The sequence below is a fragment of the Thermobia domestica genome, chromosome 1, assembly GCF_964235325.1.
Source record: "Thermobia domestica chromosome 1, izTheDome1.hap1.1, whole genome shotgun sequence".
NCBI lineage: Eukaryota > Metazoa > Arthropoda > Insecta > Zygentoma > Lepismatidae > Thermobia > Thermobia domestica.
Window position 1 is genome coordinate 219,815,179 of NC_137454.1, and position 21,290 is coordinate 219,836,468.

The window sequence follows — 21,290 nt, forward strand, 5'->3', positions numbered from 1 at the left end:
AATGCTTGTGACAGTGTTAAGATCTAAACTTTAATTAATCTTCTTATTTTATTAGTTCATTAAAACGTTACAAATAATACAGTTTCTTTACAGTACACCAAAACATTTATTTGGTACAGACATACTTGAAATAGCTTTATGCCATTCATAATGTTAGTACAAAATAATCTTTAATTGTAGCAGAATAATGTTAGCTGAACCGACTGCAAGGAACAGGACAGCAAAGTGTTACACAAAATTTTAAAACATTTGAAGACCGAACACTTCTGAGTGGATAAAATTTTATATCTGTACACCTGTAGATAATTTTAAACAAACAAAAATTGTCGTTAATTAATATCTAAAATGAAATTAATGTAAATAGTATTTTATTTATATTAATAATATATCACTCAGATATCTTGTAAGTTCATGAAAATAGTAAGAATATTATTACTCTTATTATTTTTAATATATAAGAATAGTAAATAATAATACAAGAATATTTAATAAGAATAATAAATACTAGTATATTTAGCACTCTTTTGTCCAAAAAGCTGAAATCTCAACCAAAGAAGTATCTCTAATAGTGAATATAATTAAAAATAAACATATAGTGTATATCAATTTATCTACATTTTTAGCAATCCCAAATACAGGAATAATAATTCTAAACTTTCTAAAACCGGTTAAATACGACTCTTTGTCCAAAATAAAGCTTGTAAAGTCCAAAACATCCAAAATAAGGAAAGTGAAAGAATCTAAGATGAAACAAGGTAATGGATTTTTTTTTTTTAAATAGTTAAATTAAAAAGTAAGTTCGAGATAATATTTAGTTAAAATTTTATTCCAAGTCAGCAAGTAAGCCAGAAATAAAAGGTTTTATTTTAAAAAATAATTGTCATATGCATTTGTTAGACATATGATGAAACACTATTAGTAACTAAGGATCTTTTTTCAAAAGAATTAAACGTCTCACAGCATCTTGATGTCATAAAGATTTTAAGAAAGGTTTAAGAGAATTAAGAGGATAATCTGATGGAATGGATAGATTCAAAACTTCTAAATTTTCAAATTTGAAGGCAAATATTTGAAATTTATATGAATCAAAAACACATTTAATTAATGTATATAATGAATCACTAAAATAAAAATCAAACTTAGTGGAAATTGCATCAATGCTTAATATGATAAAAACTGAATCATGTAACTAATAATCATCTTAAATAGAAGTCCTGATAAATTCAGTGCGCTATAATTTTTATATATTGTGCTTCAAAACTCAATGCGTGATTTATTTTGATGATGTTTTAAGTATAGTAAATAAAGACTATTTAACGCTGTACTACCTTTGTGTTCTAGTAGTGATGATCCAATACTCATTGACTTCTCATCAATATTCCAGGCATAATAAATGAATGCCTTTCGTCGTGATGTATTCTAAGCTAAATTGTGAAAAATTAGGTCATTCACATCCTAGAATATAATACTTTAGTAGCAAACCAATTACTAGTAGCAACAAACTGAACTACTTTGACTCCCTAGTGATTGGTTAACTACTGAAGTGTTATATTCCAGGATGTGAATAATCTAACTTTTCACAATTTAGCTTAGAATATATCCCGACGAAAAGTATTTGTGCATTATGCCTGACATATCGATAAAAAGTCAATGAGTATTGAACCATCACTGTTGGAACACAAAGGTTAGTAGAATGTTAAGTTTTGAAAAAGTGTTCTGTATGTTCAATTTAATTGTTAAAGGTCATAAAGCTCACTAAGGCTTCTTTTTGAGGACTATCAGTTGAATGATTCAATTTTATCTAGAAATGTTTTCTAACAAACAGGGATTCAAAATTATGACATTAGTAGTCCAGTGAGTGAAATTTTCATTGCCAAGCCAAATTCTCTTTTCTAGTGTGGGATTTTTTAAAAAAAATCAGTCCATACAATACGTTACTTTAACGAACATATATTGCTAAAGATCAACACAACGCATTGAGTGAAACTTACTACGGAAATTGGCTATATTTTTCTGATAAACTTAAAGTTGGTAGGATGTAAAGTAGAATAGTTGAGAAATTTCTGGGATAGTCCAGAGTATTTTGTGATCGATCCCAAGTGAAATAAAAACAAACAATAGGACAGATATTTATAGGGTGCTAGGTTTCAGTAAATGAAGTCTTTCGAACATTGAACACAAAGTCTGGAGTAAAACTGATACTATTATCATTGAATTTGGTTAATGAACTGTAGACTTTTATTAATTTATTTATTAATATAGCATACACATTTTTGCCTCGCATAACTAATGCAGCATTCACAATTGAAACAATTTGTAATTAAATATTTTTAAAGAAACTAAGGTGTAAGTTCTTTATAATTTAAGTATTTACTATACATTCTATTAAACTCTTATTTTATATATAAATTAGGAAACAGTGTCACGTTGTCCTAATGTTACAGTTTCAATTTAGAGTACACAGAAATTGCATGAGATAGTATAAAATATCACCTTGGATGTTTTTGCCTGATTTTTGGGCTGTTCATCTTGTTTATTTTTTCTAACTGTAGCGTATATTAATTTTATTTTTTCTCATTTTTCCATCATTCACCTTCTCTGCTACCATTTTGTCGTGGCCAAGCAGAAAGCCTCCCGACCTTGAACTGGAAGGTCTGTTCAAGAGGCATTTTACAACAGTTGAATTCTTCCAAGGCTCAATAATGAACCCCATTGATCTACAAAGGGTTAAGGTGAGAAAAATCCAAGTCTGGCGGAGCTATGTGTCCTGTTAATATGTTGTATTTTCAACTGTGAAACGTAGCTGTGGCTACTTCTTTCCTCCTTCTTGACTGTGCTTAGCTTTTAACACTAAAAAAACACCAGTTCCAAACAGTTGATTCACTGTGTTTTAGTGTGTGTTTGAAAGTATGTGTGCAAATGTGTTAATTTGATATCTTTAATGTTACTTATCATAAACGTTAACCTTTACACACAAGCAAACTGGTTTCAGGCGGATAATTCAAGCTTGGATTATTTCGGCCTCTGATGAACTTTTCACATTTAAGCAGATAAGTAAAACTTTAAAGAAAACAGCAAACAATATAACCATCTAAACTGAATAATTTAATTTAATCATTTTTGAAAATAGTAAATATGTAACAATAAAATAAAAGTGCTTAAGGAGAGGTTCTTCATCTCATATATAAAAATCAAGTCACAATCAAAATTTATTGCAAGACATAAATCATATATTTATAGTAATTTTAACAATGAAAACTACACCTCAGTCCATAAATACCAAAGTTGTGATATTTGTAACACAACTACTCATTGACACTAACCATAAGAGCGGGTGAAAGAAGAAACGGTAACTTTCGTTACAACATCATTAATAACTAAAGAGGAATAATTCTACATCAAAACTAAATAACAAACTTTTTTCGAGTTGAATACTTCTTTCTAAGACCTCTTTCTTCTTCCTCTTGATAATATTAGCAGTAAAATTGGGATGATTTGAGACAGTATAATAGAACCCCAAATAAGGATGTCAGAACTCATACCAGTGACGTAATGCCCAAGTGCACACTCGTTTATTTGTCATTTGTCTCTCTCTTACTCTCTCATTTTTTCCTTTCTTTCTTGTTTGAATTGATATGACGAGTCTAGTTTTCAGCGAACTTACTGAAATGCATTTATTGGGATAATACAAGCCGATATAGCACTCATTTTGCTATTTTTGAAACGTAATTTGCAACGTATCACTAATGCTATGTACCTATTGTAGACAGTTCTGCAGCAATACGCGATTATACATATGATATTACAGTTTGCACATATGAAAATTAAAAATTTTGATGAAACTAGGTCAATGAAAAAAATAACTAGTTTAAACAGCTTGCCAAAAAGTATATCTAAAATGAGCATACTGATAGTAATTTATTTCCAATTTGATTACTGGGTAATAGTGCAGTCCTGACAAAGTTGTCAAGAGAAATATATACGCACACTTAATAACAAAACAACATTTTCATTAGTAGCTGTGCCTACAGGCTGATATTAACTTCATTTAAAAAATCGAAAAGACAAGAACATACGTTTAGACCCTATCACTAATTTCACTCGGGTTAACTTTGTCTAAACGATAATTTGTTTTAGCAAACATCCTGACGAGAGAAAAAGAAGTAAAAATTAAGGAGACTTGTATCCTGGAATGGCTAAGATAACGACAATTAAAATGACTGGAAACTTTTTCACCTGACAGGTTCTCAGACATAACCTACTACACAATGATGACCGAATTGGTTTTGTCTTTGCTATCTTCTGTTATATGAGAACTGCACAACTGTTTACGATTTCTTCGTAAATAGAATAACATTTAAGATGAGGTCGAAGTAAGTTCAATGTTTGTTATTTTTAAAGTAATGAAAAGACGAAGTATGATTTCTAAAACATAAGGGTCTACTAGTTAGAAGACATTATAGAAGAATTTCTCAATCCTTTCAAGACATTTATTATCACATAAAATTCTGGGATTGCAGATGTCATAATTGATTAGGTAAACATTACTCAGCAATTAACATCATATCGTCGCATAAGAACCAGGGAAACGTAACTCCTACAATGTGGTTTTCGTTTTCTTCATGTTTGGACATAATTTTCAAAGCTCCACCTGATATAAATGGAACGTAACGCCATCTGTCCTCCTTGTCGATCATCTATGGCAATGCAGCTCAATTACCATCTTATTAAAAACACATATTTCTAAGTAAATAATATTTTTGTCTTCTCGCCTGTAAACCTACGAAAATGGAGTTACGTTCCTCTGGTTCTCATGCGACGATATCACATGAGGCATTTTATTACATCCCATTAAAGAACTCACATAATGTCGAAACATCACAACATATTTAATTCTCTAAATGCCTTCTATAGAGTGGGCCATGAAAAACTGGCCCCGTCGAATTATAAATAACATTTGCACAGTACTATCTATCTATCTTTACTAACTTACTAACTATCTTTAGTAACTTACTTATATTAATCTCGACATTATGTGTTAAAAATGATCTCTATCAACATACATCTGTGCACGGTGTAACAAGTTAAATTTACCAGTGTCCATTCTGCTGGGGTAATGCTTCCTTTTGTTCCTCATGTTCTCCTTGACTTCGCAGATTATATGTGGATTTTGTTCATGTACTCTCCTTGTAATTTTCCCCATAAAAAATCATATATCAACAAGACCATGATCGCCGCGGCCATAAACCTGTAATCACTTTAAGATCAGCGCTAAACATTTCATATGCAAAAGCAAGTGTTCTCTGAGACATGTGGCAGATTGCCTCGTCCTACTAGAAAAAGTACTGACGTTCTTCATCTTTCGATTGGTGAAAATTCATTCAAAAAGCTACTTTAAGTTATGTAATTGCAAACTTTTTGCAATTACAATACCGAACACTATCGCTATAATGTTATACGTACAGGCAAGGGAAAGGAACATTTTAAGCATTTCCCACAAATATGTCATTTTAAGAAGTGTTGCAAACTTTACCAATGTTTATTCTATCTCCGGAACTGTTTGAGATATCAAATTGCTGTAAATGGCATCATGATTATTTGGTCAATTGAATACTATATAACTCCTTAGATGTGATACTCGAAGCAGTTTCTCGAAATAAAACCCTTTTAAAAATGCCAAATTTTGAATTCCTTGTAACTTTGTTCCTATTTATTCGAAAGGCGTCATATCATGGTATAATATCCGAGATTAAATTACTTTGGATGTGAATCTGAGTTGCGTTATTACCGTTGTAGAATCCATAAAAAGTTTGCTTGTTAGCAATACTTTAGTATCCTTAGTTGGTAACACTGAATGTTTTCGTTTTGCGTATAGGTCTAAAAAGTGTAATAATATGACGCATTGTCATTTGAAATAATACAACATTATGTTAATTTGGTAAAACTGATGACCTGGTGGTGTCGCGAAGTATATCAAACTACTTCCCGCTTTTGATATTTGCTTGTTACAAGATTTCAGCCTTTACTGTCAATTAGTTTAGAAATTACAAGGACGGAGAGGTCACTTTAAGTGGTTCACCTTGTACATTAAGCCCACTTGGTCGCTTCTCAACTAGTTTCATTTTCTTTCTTCCTACTTTATTCCCTCTCGATCTGACAAATCGTTTTAGTGAAAGGGATAATAGTGTACATTTTCAGTGTTGCTATTATGCTTTTACTCTTTTCTGGTAATTTACTTTCTGTTCTGGCTTTGGGTTTCCTTTGTTCTAATTAATGTGTATATCAGGGTGGACCATTTCTCTCGATACGCTCTTGTAATTTTTAAACTAATTGTTTAAAAAAAAACACTAAAATTTTGTACAATGCAAATATCGCCAGTGGGGTATTGTTTGATATACTTTGCGATATCATCATATCAATAGTATTGCCAACCGAATAGAAAATTGCACTTTTCTCAAATGACACTACATTAGATTATTGCGTATTTCAAATTTACATATGAAACGAAAACTCACAATACTACACTTATTATTCACTCTTACAAACTAATGACTGTCTTCCACAAGCGTCTAAATTTTTTAAGCTTCTACAACAGTAATAACACAAGTGAGGTGAACGTGATAGTGCACATCCAAAGTACGTTAGTGTCCAATACTATGACCATGTTACAGTGTATTTTTGATAAATAAGAGCAATGTAACAACGGATTGAAAACCTGACATTTTTCTGAAGGTTTTTATTTCGAAAAACTGCTTAGATAAGAACCACATTCAATAACGTAGATGATTGAACATTGAACATTAAAGTTAGTAACGCTGCTTAAAATTATGCAATTCTGACAATTTGTAATAATTACAACTGTTGTTTTTATGTTCTAGAAGCAAATGAAAGCAACCATCGTTTTAATAATTTCCCACAAATACGTCATTTTAAACAATATGGCACTCTCCACCCACGATTTTTGATATCTCTATAACGGTTTGAGATATCAAATTACATCTTTATATCTATTGAAAAATCACTAACATGATTGGATGTGTAGGTGCCGCGATGGCTCAGTAGTAGATCCTCCACCTCTGGTGCATAGGGTCCCTGGTTCGATCCCAGCTCGAGCCAAGTAAACTTTGTGATGAACAAACCCCGTGTGCGTGGGTTTTCTCGGTGTTCTCCCGTTTCCTTCCACTTTATTCATTTCACCATTTCATTCATTTCTCATTACCACAGTCTCCTTTAGCCTAGTCGGCATAAGCGTGGGATGTAAAACTCAAAGATTTCATTTAATTTAATAATTGGTTGTGATATTTATCTAAAGAGGCTTTCGAAATAAAGCATTTTTTTATAAAAAAGGAAGGTTCTCAATCCTTTGTAACTTTGTTCCTGTTTATTAGAATTCACTGTATCATGATCATAGTATTCGACATTAAGATATTTTGGGTGAGTATTGACATATCCATCTCAGTTGTGTTATTACTGGGTAGAGGCATCCAAAATTTGAATATTTGTTATTCCATAGCGTCCTTACTTTACAACACTGAATAATAAATGTGGTATTGTACGTTTTCATTTAAGATATAGATTTCAAATATGTAATAATTCAAATATGTAGTGTCCCTATTCGAGAAACTAGAAATGTATGTCAGATCGTACAAAGCTTCAATGTATATATATATATTGAGAGAGAGACGGGGAGCGGAATGCGATATGCAAACCAAAAATTGAATATCAAAATGCTGTGCATTTATAATAATAATTTATTACTAAAATGAGTGAATTTTTTTTACGACAAAAGCAGTACAGTATCCTTTATTTTTTCGTGATAAAAAGGTTCTCTTTTGAGCTCACATATGATTGTGATAAATCTCCCCTCGAAAACTCGACGTTTTCCTTTAGTTGTCTTTTAGGCTCTCAATATCACATACCAATCCCCTATGAACCACACACCATACTACTGCGAACTGGCAGTAGAATTGATGACTAAAAAGCCATGTGCACTTTGAAATTTTAAAGCATATATTCAAATTAGGTATCTAGCGAAAACACAGGACGTTAGGCGAACTCTCTTTTCTGCTTTTTTTTTTTTTTTTTTTTTTATCTTTCCATAATTGTTGCAAGTTCTGGTAAGGGGTTCATAAATGACACATCTACACAATTATTGCATAGCATTGGCTCAGAAATCTTACTAAATCTTACTTTTGCTAAATCTTACTTGTTTTTTATTGAAGTGGCGAAAGAAAAATAATGTTCGATTTACAACTCTTAAAAAGTGGAAAAACAAACTGGATCAGGACAACATTTGGTTAGAATAAAAGTAAGAAATCAACACTTGCGTAAAATTAAATTATTTTGCTTTTGTCATAAAAATAAAGATTCATTTCATGGGCTGCGTAATATCAATTCCCTGTTTCTTGACAGCATTACGGATTGCGTACTTACTAAAATACTCCTTATGGAGTCAGTTACATATTAAGGTAAGCTGTAGAGTGATCATTAGTACCTTCTTTTGAAAAAAATGCCATTACATTTAGTCTATTTTCCTGTTAATTATCATACGCTTCGTTATGTATAAAAATATTTATTTATCATGTCCACGTAAAACAGTAAAATAAATAATATTTTCTATTTTCATTGCTGCCGAAAATTCTATATACAGAAATCGTTAATTACGACACAAATTGAAATTTGTTTCACAAATTGATACAGATAAGGCAAGATACTTTTCTTTCTAGACATATATACATTTTAGTTTAATATTATGATACGTTGTGATAGTAGTGAAAGTGCAATTTCGGTTGACAATAACCAGATACAATAGATAACATATCTTCTGGAATTAGGAGAGAAATATTGCGTAAAATAGATAGCGAAGAATGTTTACCCCTTGTTAAAATTCCCATGGTAACAAGCACGGCACAGAAAGTACGCTAATTTGTGAGGGGGTAATTGATAATTGCTGAAAAGAAAAAAATTAAAGAATTATGGCAAAAAATGAAATGGTTCTGACCAGCGGTGCACTGGCTTTGACGTCTGTTACATACCGCCGCACTGTATTTTAGATGTGATTCTTGTGTGGGATTGGAAAATAAACTTTTTGAACACCAATTAGTATCATAAATAACGATTGGTGATATTAATTGTTAGTTCACTTCGCTATTAAAGGTTCCAGAAGTAAGTTGAAGAAAGCATCATTATCGTAAATCCAAGGAAAGAAGTTAAGCAATGCAAAATAAAGACAAAGATAGGATAGATTGTGCATTTTATTTGACTAGTTTTTTTTTTCTTCTTTTTGAATCAACTTTAAAATAATAAGATGGGTTGAATTAAGTGGGTTGAATCCGAGGATAAACCATACAATGACATCGTCAGTAGTAACTGTGCGGATCTAGTACAGATCTGGTAGCTTGGAAATAGTTAACAAATTATTCCAGTTTTCTATGTACTAAGTCAAATTATAAGTACTGCACTTCAAATGCAGTACGGTTCTCTCTCAAAATACACACATATGTGAGATGAACAATAAAATATGTTAATCACACTGATTATCGCGATATGATATTTAATTAGTTCATATTTAACAGTTGATAATGCTGAGAACAGAAAGTACAGCATCTGAGATCTGATTCTTTCAACAGTAAATGCGAAAAGAACTCTGAATCAGAATCAATACTGAATTATCTTATTAAACAACGATAATGAGTTTATATGTTGATATTCTGAAGAGCCATAACAACGAAGACGAGAATACGTAATATTTACACAATATATTTCTAGTGACAAATATTCAATGATAGTTCCAATTCTTTATAATTTTGCTATTGCATAAGGACTTAAAATACAATTACAAGGAAATATGTACTACAAAAATTATCAATACATCGATATATTTGAACTTCTGCGTATGATTAGTAGCTCTTTATGCAGAACTTGGATAAAGTGAGGATCTAGCTATGTTTCTGTGCTGGTATCTTTCGTTGTTTGCCCTGATTTAGTATCCAAAGTTCAGATTTAAAATTGGGAAAGAATGAGCTTTTAAACTGTTACATCAACTTTTAGACTTTAAGTATACTGTTAACTGTTACTCATCAGCACCAATAAATGATTATTATGAAACTTATCTCTCAGAATTCATTAAATAGCTTCGCTTGACTTTCGGTTTCAATACTTCTGCAGCGAGAGGAGCTTAATAAGTAGTTTAGCAGAATAGAATATTTAGATTTTCTTTATTTATTACAATAGCCAAATAAAGTCAGAAAAAAATATTTTACTGTATTTGTAGCACGTGAAAAAAGCAACGAAAAGACTTTGTAGTGTATTCATCATTCGACATTGTTACGTTTGTCTTTTTGTAGTTTCTTTCACTAATTTTACAAAAGTACAATGCACTCCTCCCTATGTCCTAGACCCTTTCAGTAGACAATTAGTAGAACATAAGTCATATATCCTGGAAGATTCTGGTAACACCCTAATTTTTGAATAATATTTCTTCAAAACTAGTTTTAAGTGTGGAGCTAAACAAAGCCATTGCTTTAAATTTTGTCACATTCTAATGAAACATCATGTGGCCATTAAAGTAAATCTAAGAACAATTTATTTATGTTCATGTAATACTATTGTGTTTGTATTTGAAAGAATTAAACATTTAATTTTCTTTTTCAAAAATAATTTACTAAGAATATTAGTATGTACAATTTATAAAAGTTTTTTTTATTCATCTATGTGTCAATTTAAAAAATAAATTACATACAGTCTACATCTGCATTACAATTCTATTTCAAATTACATTTTAGTTTAATAGTTCTTTATATAAAATCAAATTTCGCGTACGGTAACATTAAACTGCAAAATATGAACGTTTTTCACAACATTTTAAGTCTTATTTTATTCAGACTCTTGTATTAATTAACCTGAATATCTGACATATTAATATTTTTTTAAATAAATAAACAAATAAATAAATGAAGTAACTATTAAAACAACAAGAATAAAATTATAACTCGCATCTTTCAAGACTAGTATTAATTAATTAAAGCTTAGCTCACGAATCTCTGCCGCGTTTGACGGCAAAAGAAAATTAGAATCGCGGCAGAGATTCATGAGCTAAGCTCTAATATTATATTGTTCTAATGTTTCAACTACATTTCAAGTAGGACTCTATACGCTCAGGTATTCAATGTTTCTGCACTGGAAAATTAAACAGACTTATAACTTAAAGCCAAGTTTATGAATATATTAGCTACAAAGCAGAAACACAACTATATTTCTTAGTTTGTCAGATTATTTCAAACATAATCTAGATTGTTCAATTGTTAAAAATGTTTGTTTACTTGGCTTTCATTGGTTAATTACTACATAAATTAGAATAATAAATGGACTGGAATAATAAAATCATTATGAAAAACGAAAGAAGATTCTGAATTTTGAAATTAATTTCTAACTACCTAGAAATACTCTCTCTTTTAAAAAAAGGAAAAAAGAATAGAAGTACCATTAAAGTGCTGAGCTCACTCATATTTGTCTTAAATTTTACAAAGAAGGGAAAATAGCATACAGCATAATAGTTATAGAAGGTGATCCTTTAATAGTTGTAGATGTTACTACCTAACTACGTCAAAAAAATCTTCCATAAGTAGTTAAGAAATTCGAAATTCATGTATTATATATACTAATGAATTCTAACCAGAAATAGTGATTTTAAAAACTTCTAAGATTCCACTGTATTGTATGATGCTTATTCGTTACGCATAAAAATTCAGAAAGATAGTAGTGTACGGCAGAAAATTTACTAAAAATTCAAATGTAACATTAATTTGATCATACAAGTTTTCTACTTGGTTTAGAACGTGGTACTTCAACTGGTTATTAGTTTTCAGTACTTGATCTGCATATGCAGGCATGCACACCAAAAAGATATCGATTTTCCAGCTTTACGTTTAATATACTCGTAGAATTAAATTTGAAAAGAAGGGATAAAATTGTTATCAAATGTGCATAAAAGCACAGCAACTACAGACTAGTTTGGCACAGTCAGTCTCATTTGGGGATGGAGAGAGGGTTTGAAATTATGTATTTAAATCTATAATGTAGGACTTCATTTACTTGTCTGTAAATATGCGTTACATGATTATATTCCAAGTATATTTCTAATAACTACGAGGCAATGCTCCACCATTCTTGTCCTGCTTAGAGTTCACTTTACTATGAATATTGGTAACAAGGCAAGGCACCGTTCTTCCTTCGTAGGTTCCTATCTCTATTGTGTGGTAAGTGTTTCCTTATTTTCATCTTTTGCCTGGCTATGTCTGCTACTCGTGCTACTTTGTGTCAATGTTTCTGCATGTTAAATATATTACATTGCTTCCGAAGCATTTACAAATTTAATAGTTTAATGCTTCTCAAGTTTAATGATTCATTCCTGCAAAAACAAATGTCTAAGCGAATACATTTTTTGTAGAAAGAAAATGCGATACTTTTCATAATAATTAATGTTTATTCATCCTACATTTGATAAGGTGTATGTTTTTCTCCAAATATCTATTTTTAATGTCATTTCAATTTCTCACATAAATTATAATTTTTTGTTGCATTCTAAGTCTTAGCTATTGATTTTTCTTTTCTGGGTGTATATGAAATACGCAAGCCGTAACGAAGGTATAATGTATTTTCACTATATAAAGGATTTGTAAAATTATAATTTCTTATGAAATATATGGTGTTATAACTCATAGCTTTTTCGAGTTATATACTAACACATACTCATTATTATTAGAATAACAAATAAGTAGTGCCACAAAATATTAGCATTTAATATCTATTAATATCAGTAATGTGTTTACTAAACGTTAAATGTTTAGTTTATGACTCTGCCTTAAATAAGAAGATATCATTTACAATTGAAATCTTCCAATTAATATGCTCTGCAATCAGTCAGAAATAGTTTACATGCGAATAGGATATAAAAATAATATAACATGGATATTTAAAAATAAAACTATTAATGCAACTTAGATATAATTTCAGCTCGTTCATTTTTCTGTTATGGTCTTTTTTAAAAAAATAAAGTGTTAGAATGTTTATGAATATTACATAAGGGAATGTAATACAAAATAAATATAAAACCAAAATATGACTCAACAATTCAAGAACAGAAAGAGCATTGCATAATCAATACCAAAAACTTAACAGTAATACAAAACGAGAGAGTGGAAATGTAAAGAGAGAGGGAGAAAACAGAAATAAAACATGCCTATTGGCTTCATTTTATATATAAAAAAAATCAGTTCTCTTATCATTCAATATACAAAGATTCATTAGCATGCCTTAAATTTTCATTTTGAGATACTGAGAAAGATAATTCATATAATGAAAGGAAAATGTTTTTTTAAAAGAAAAAAAACTTATATTTTAACTTACTAATAAAATTTGGAACATGACTTGGAAGTATCTCATTAAATAAATATTTTCTTTTTAGAAAAAAATACCCCGAAAACAATGTTTACTGAAGCATGTCCTGTCAGTGTATTCTGAAAAATAAACACACTGCTGAACAAGACTGCAATTATTTAATATAAAAACACATTTACACGTGACGTTTCGATCTTCTAGCCAAGATCCTCATCAGACGTACACTCTCAGAGTGTACGTCTGATGAGGATCTTGGCTAGAAGATCGAAACGTCACGTGTAAATGTGTTTTTATATTAAATAATTGCAGTCTTGTTCAGCAGTGTGTTTATTTTTCTGATTTCATTCGCAAGACGTTGACTATGTTTGTGTGTCAGTGTATTCTGTTATAGTAGTAATAATATTTCAACAATCGTATTTTATAATTTTAATAATTTACTCAAGAGACCAGAGGTTTCTTATTCGTTCTCTATTTCTACATTCTTACTCGATGTCATTTTCCTTAATAACTATAATCGTCACTACGCATGGATCATTCAAGGCTCTTATCACTTTAAAACCTATATTTTTTAATTCTTTATAAATAATACAAAAGTGAACTACGTATGCAATTGTTGAGAAAGAAATTTTCCAGATTATTTGACCTTATAACTTACAAATAAATGTTCCTAAATTAAAGGAAAACAATGAAATCATCCAAAAGTTTATTTCATAATACTTCACAAATACTAAGTTACTTAGTAAATAAAATTGTTAGTATAAATTGTGTTTGTATTATTTATATAAAAAAATATATGTTTAAAGTGTGTCTATGTTTACTGAAATTACATCAAGAGCTTTAAAAAATTTCAAAAGTTTCAGTATGACTTGGTTTATTGGATGTGCTCTTTCTGTCTTGCTCCGCCTTGCTTTCAAGAATATATTCTTCGAAAACTGTCATACTCCTTGTTATTCCTTTACTTTCTTTGTGTGTTCATACTTAACGATAAGATTTAACAATAATAGTTATTAAATCTTATTACTTCCCCCACTCCCCATCCCAGCATTACAGCATTTTGCTTAGGGTGTAATTGTATAGCTATGGAGTGGTTACATTTGCAAATGAAGCTTCTTCAGCAAATAAAGTTTATTATATCACCCTTTGTGATAGCAATATATATTGCTAGTACTTTTCCATCTTAAAATATTACATATTTTTTCCTTCTGACTTTTTGATGCATGCAAAGGAATATATATATATATATATAGCATTTTGAATCATTCTTTATATTACCTAATGCTTTCAGTCTCACAATTCTTCTGTTTCTTTTTCTTTTTTAAAATATTTTTGTGAGCTTATTCTCTTGTTTCTTTTCAAATAACATAATTTTAACTCGCACCGGAAAACGCAGGTTAATTTCTGAAAGTATCATCTCTGTCAAAATATTATAACGGCTAATCATATTAAAATCATTATTATTATTTAGGTTCATGAAGCAGATGCATGTTTGGTGTTGGCTAATAAGTACTGCCAAGACCCTGATGCAGAAGATGCAGCCAACATCATGCGTGTGATCTCCATCAAGAACTATTCAGATGATATTAGAGTAATTATTCAGCTCATGCAGTATCATAACAAGGTATGTGCTGACTCGTTTCTTTCCTTGATTACGTAGTTAGTTGATTATGCATCTTCTACATAAATTTTACAGGGGAAATAACGAGAAAAGAATGAGTATGTTGGAAACTATAACCACAAAAACGCTTACAAGCTATTTCTGTAAGATTCAATATCTTAATGAGGTTTGATACAATACCTTAATGATGGGTAGTATTGTGATAATGCTAGTATTAAACATTACAAAAACAAAACCAAAGCACAACAGAACTCGTCTGCATTCATTCTTTGCAATCTGGAGAAATGCACTTCAGATTTATTCATCCAATATTGTATCAATGTGAAAATATTTGTATGAGTGATTTATTAAGCTACATATGTGATATGCTTAATATGATATGTCGAATATCGATTACACAAAACATAATTTTGTACACAAGCAAACCTCCTGAACTGACGCTTTTCTCAAAGGATACACTCCCATAATATCAACGATGAAGCTTACATTTCTGTACAATACAGAAAATTAACATAACCTCGTAAATGTAAATTTCGTTTTTTTTCTCTCTCTCTCTCCGAGAGGAAAATTTTTCAAAATTCTGTAAAGTCGTCGAAAAGGCCATGTAAAGCAGTTGTAAAATATACAAATATTATTATCTTAGATTTTTACCAGAATAATGAAATTGATCGGAAACAAATGCACTTTAACATAAATTATTTTCCACTTTCAGCTATTTTTCTAATATATATTAGAAAACTAGACGGAAAGCGGAAAATAATTTATGTTAAAGTGCATTTGTTTTCGATCAGTATCATTATTTCGATCAATTCAATTGCATTCTTTGATTCAAATAGAAGAAGAATATTTAACATATTTGGTCCCAAGGTATTTAAATACACGATAACTCAAAAGCCCAAACATTTTTAGTGTTTGATAAAGAAAATTAAAATTTTGTTACAATACAAGTTTTGACAGCAAAATAGACAAATTTCTTCACATTTATGAAATATATGTGTTAGTTTAAAAAGTATAATAAGATGCTTTGAGAATACTACTTGCTCGCACATAGCACGTGCATGGAACTAAACTTGTTAAGTTGGACATTTCTTTCTAACAGATTCCCAACAATAGTAAGAGAGTCAATTTGAGACTATATGTGGAAACTTTATAGTAGTTGTAGCCCTTTTTTATGACATAAATATGTACAGTGCTCAAGGATAAAAAGGGTCGGTTCTATCAAAACAACGATAGTCAAACTTTGATGATGATTGTTAACAGCTAATTTGAATGGAACCAATATATTTTCTTATCCCTTAACTTAATAATATGAAAATTAAATATTAATTTGATTATGGTGCATATACATTACCAAATGACGTAGATTCCTAATAATATTTTTGCTTTGTAATCGAGAAATCTCGAGTTCGAATTCGCTAGCTGTCAACCTGAATGAGGAGATTTTTCAAGGACGTTTTCTCAGTTCTACCAGGCTAATATCGGGATGTACGTTTAAATATGGATTCTGGTCGGCTGCCTTCCAATTAATTTCCCATTATTGTTGTTGTTTCTGATTTTAGTGGTAGTAGGCCCGCGTAGCTTAGTCGCTAACGCTCTCGCCTTTGGTGCGAACTGTCCCGGGTTCGATTCCCGATGGGTGCATTCTGTCGAAAAATTGTAACAAGGTTTTTCAGACCAACCATCCTGAATGAGTTTTTCCTTGGTTTTCCTCATTCACACTAGGCTAACTTATAGGTCCCAGGTCACTTTCTTCCTTCCCCAATCGTTTTTTTCTTCCCTTTCCCCGGATAGTGTGCTCGTCAAGGGATGTCATCCCTCATACGTGACGCTCTAATTAGCCATAGATGCCGAAAGCCCAGAACTCTAAATCTTAAAAGATTGTTAATTGTTCCAACATACATGGAATTTGCAGGCTATATCTACTGGGAAAGTAATGAAAGTATTTCTGAAATAAATTATTAAAACCAAAATTATATTAATTTATATTGATCGCCAAACTTCATCGAAACTTTCGATAAAAGTTGAGTTCATTTATTTTAAACGAAGAATTTATATATTGTTTCATCTTCCTAAGTTGACACGATCGTGAGATACTCACTGTTTTTCGCATTAATTTTGACCCTTTGCTCCTCCTTTAGATAGATTCATTCATTTATATAGATAGATAGATAGATAGATAGATAGAAATATTCAATCTTATTATGAAAATAAATAAATAATAAAAAAGAGTAATTTTAATTTTCAATCATGTTAATATGTATATTCTTCATATAGGCCTACCTCTTAAACATCCCATCTTGGGACTGGAAGCAGGGTGACGACGTGATTTGCCTTGCTGAGCTCAAACTGGGATTTATCGCTCAAAGTTGCCTGGCTCCTGGCTTTTCTACTATGATGGCAAATTTGTTCGCCATGCGTTCCTTTAAAACGGTAGGTATTGGAATAGTAAACTCTGTAATGTACAATTTGGTTATGACAATAATCTTTTGACAGCAAATTAACAGAACTTGCTCAAAGAAACAGCAAATATCCAGGAAGATTATCTTTCTTGCTTATTTTGAAACAGTTGGAAATGTTGTGTATTAATTTATTGTCATGATAAACTATAATTGTTATAAACATAACGATATAAATACATAAAGACTTTCTGTATTATTAAAAGCAGCTATGAAAAAAAATCTTGCTTTTCATAATTTCTGACCAACAAAGATCTTATAGATCTACATTTCAATTTTGCTGCTTTGTGCTTCAAAATATATTGTTAAAACAGAAAAAAATAAAGGAATAGATTATTAAATGAATTTAAATAGATGTAATTAGGTATATCATATTCTAATAATGCAATGTCTAAACGTTATAGAAGATATTTTTTATATAAATAATGATAAGTAAAATCGTCCCAAATTATAACGTTCATAATATGACAAATATTTCTAAATTTAATTTCAGTCACGTTGACTTTATGATTGAATTACACAATATATTGTTTGTTTTATGTATTAATGAGCTTCTCAATATTTGTGTTTTAAGGAAGCAGCTTCTTATGTACTTGTTCGGAGATGATTGTCTTTATATATAAATTACTGTAATAGATTTTTACATATTATATGATAAATAGCGGAAAAAATTGATTTTTCCCATACCATATTACCTATATGTACAAATTCAACGAAATTCAAGGAATGGAAAATGTATGATGGGACTGAAAAAAACAACTAAGGTCTCCTAGTTATCTTTTCCACGTGAGAACCAATATACTACGTAGTTTACTTCCTGATCAGCAACACATTTTTACCCTTGAGATCAATGCTCAAGCTATTCATATTTAATGTAAAATTGCTTATAATAGTACCATAAGCTTGCGTAATTTTTTTGCTCATTTAATTAGCTGATACACACAGTAACTTAATAATAAAGCGCAACCTTGTACAATCCCAGATCATGGGATTTTATGATAGATAATAAAATATTTGTAGATTTTTCGGAGTTTTTCCTTTTATTCACACTTTGTAAAATATGATTCCATCATTCACTTATATTTATCTTCTATTTGTTTCAGTTTACATCTTATAACCATATATTAATCTAAACATGTTTTTTTGTTCACTTAGCTTCAGACATGGATCCTTCTTTAATTGTTCTTGAGGAAATAACTTTATTCTGGAAACTTGATACCAGTCATTTATTAAGATACTTATCATTTATTAATTTAAAGTTTTAAGCTTTTATTTAAGGGTAAGCTAGAAAGAAATTTTAAAATAGCTATTCTGACTTCTATTGTAGATTATATTTTTTTCTATGCAGAGCGCAAGTTTAAGTAAAATAGCTTAAAACAACATAAAAACAACAAAAAACTTATTAATTAAAAAAAAGGTCGAAATGAATTCATATTGGTGATATAGTGTTTGAAGGATAATGGATCTCTTCTGTAGTATTTTACATATGTAACAAACAATCTATAATTTTGATTATATTTTAAATAATGATTTTGCTTTGTAAATTATCTCAATATCTCAGTTTAAGGCTTAAATTCGATGAAAATTATTTTTTTCATAAATAAAATGTTTACAGAAATATGTCATACAACAAAAGATAAATGAATTTTTTGTACTAATTACAGAAATATAAACATATTTTAAAAATCAGGTGTTTATAGTTAGTTAATACTTCTCCGTAGATAGAGTAGTAAATATCTTTTACACTAGTGTCATATCAGAATTTTACCTAATTTGGTCAGTTATTTTCTGATAAGCAAAGATGTTTAAGTTTTTAGGAATTTGTCATCTTCAGTTAAATAACAACAATCAGATGCAGAAATATAAAAGAAGTGTTATCCAATATTTCTATTTGCTATAATTTAATTACTGTTGTCTGGTATGCAAGAAGAAAAGACATATGGCAAGATCAAAATGAATTCTGCGGTTTACCCTAATTTTAATGCTGAGTATTTTGTTGTATATACTGATTTGTCTTTCTGTACAGTCCCCCTATATGCAGGCGTGGCAGAATGACTATTTACGTGGCACAGGCATGGAGATGTACACAGAGACATTGAGCCCAAGTTTCGTGGGTATGCCTTTTGCCCAGGCCACTGAGTAAGTATGGTCATACTCAACAAAACAAGGGCATTGAAAGCATCCCTTCTCTTATTTTTCCTTCTGATGATGCTTATTTGAAATACACATGAAGTAGAATACATCAGCGATAAAACTTTTGTCTGATCATTTAGATATATGAAATTGAATTCGTTCTTTATCACACTTACAAGCATTAGTTTGTATTTCAAACATTTCAAAGATAATAAAGAACATTTTTACAAAGATGTGGGTAAGTATTTTGGTCACCCATTTTGCCTTGAAAGCCACACAATAATATTACATGAGCATTTCTCTTCTTCGTTCAGTTTTGTTGAAGTCATATGTTAACAAAGCGAATAAAGTAGGTTTTAAAGAAAGAGGGCAGGGTTGAATATTTTTATTCGTGATTATTTATCTTGCAGTTAATTTAAGTTCATATTATACTATTTTTGAATTATATTACGGCTTTATAATTATATTGCTTCATCTCGTTATTTACATTACTTGCTAAAGACTATATGACTACTCCTGTTTCTAAATATACACTTTTATAATTCATTATGTATATATATTTTGTATTTTAAAATATTATTCATAATTTTCCAAATACTTCTTTCTTTCAATATCAGAATTTCATTTAGTTTTGGTAAATAAATTGTCAGAAAAAGAAAACACATTTTACTCTGTAAATACTCTTCTAATAAGCATCATCAATTATATTAAAAAACTTTATATACATTTACGTTTAAATTCTTTATACATTCCAGTGGCCATGCTTGCTTATTTCTCTCACTTCTGAACTTAATGTCTGCTTCTCAATGTCTCTACTTCAGTATCCATGTCAAGAAAGAAGATTCATAGCTTCATTGTGGTATTATGCAGTGATTGTTTCTGTAAACCTTCAATACTCTAATAACACATTCATATTTAACTTTTCGTTAACAGCGTTCACACTATATTATAATGTTTTAACACAGCTATAATTGGATTTTTGCGGTGTATATAAATGATTTAATTGTAATGTATTGAAGGTTTACTTGAATTATTTACTGTTGTTGTTGTTTTAATATTCTTGATTAGACTTTCCTATGTACTCCTTTCTTGCCGTAGAAAATCGCTTCTATTTTTCTATAACTTCCTTCATATATCCTTTGATTCCTAATTCCTAAAGAAAACAGAACACAATCTTGCATCACACCCTTCCTGTAACATGTAAATATATACTTATATACTACCAATCGGTACACACACATTTTTCAGTCAGCTGTGCTATCCCAACCTGTTTTAAAAAGTAAAACACATTTAATAGAACATAAGTCAATGTTATTGCACTCGGTTCTTTCGGTTATATTATCACTAAAACTCCGTTATGTTATATTCTTCTACAATTTATACAATATTATTTCCTTAAAGTTTTAAAATATTATGTATATATGAGAGTCTTTCAGAAGAATTATTTTCTGTGTTTACAAGTGCATAGCTAACAAGAAATCTGTTATATACTCGTAGATTTCCGATCGCTGCCAAAATGAGGTGGTTTGCATGATTATTCAACAATAAAATTGAAATTGAATTAAACTTCAAAATTGCTATAACTTATTATTTACAGAACTAGAAGCTAGCTTTCAATGGCAATTCTTTTTTTAAAATACCAGGAAGTCTAAAAAGACTACATTCGGAAGAGAGAAAGAAATACTTAT

General features: G+C 30.1%; 1 protein-coding gene across 4 annotated transcripts in view; it reads left to right on the plus strand.

The window, feature by feature from the left end:
• The window catches only part of slo (calcium-activated potassium channel slo), a 503,706-nt gene that overhangs the window by 384,555 nt on the left and 97,861 nt on the right, over nucleotides 1-21,290 (plus strand). For 2 of the 4 annotated variants that reach the window (XM_081770216.1, XM_081770217.1), the window contains exons 9-12: nucleotides 2,627-2,732; nucleotides 14,864-15,016; nucleotides 17,288-17,443; nucleotides 19,496-19,608. In XM_081770216.1, coding sequence (XP_081626342.1) covers nucleotides 2,627-2,732; nucleotides 14,864-15,016; nucleotides 17,288-17,443; nucleotides 19,496-19,608 — 528 coding nt within the window. The remainder of the gene's footprint in view (nucleotides 1-2,626; nucleotides 2,733-14,863; nucleotides 15,017-17,287; nucleotides 17,444-19,495; nucleotides 19,609-21,290) is intronic. The other 2 variants (XM_081770212.1, XM_081770211.1) reach the window with 1 other exon arrangement.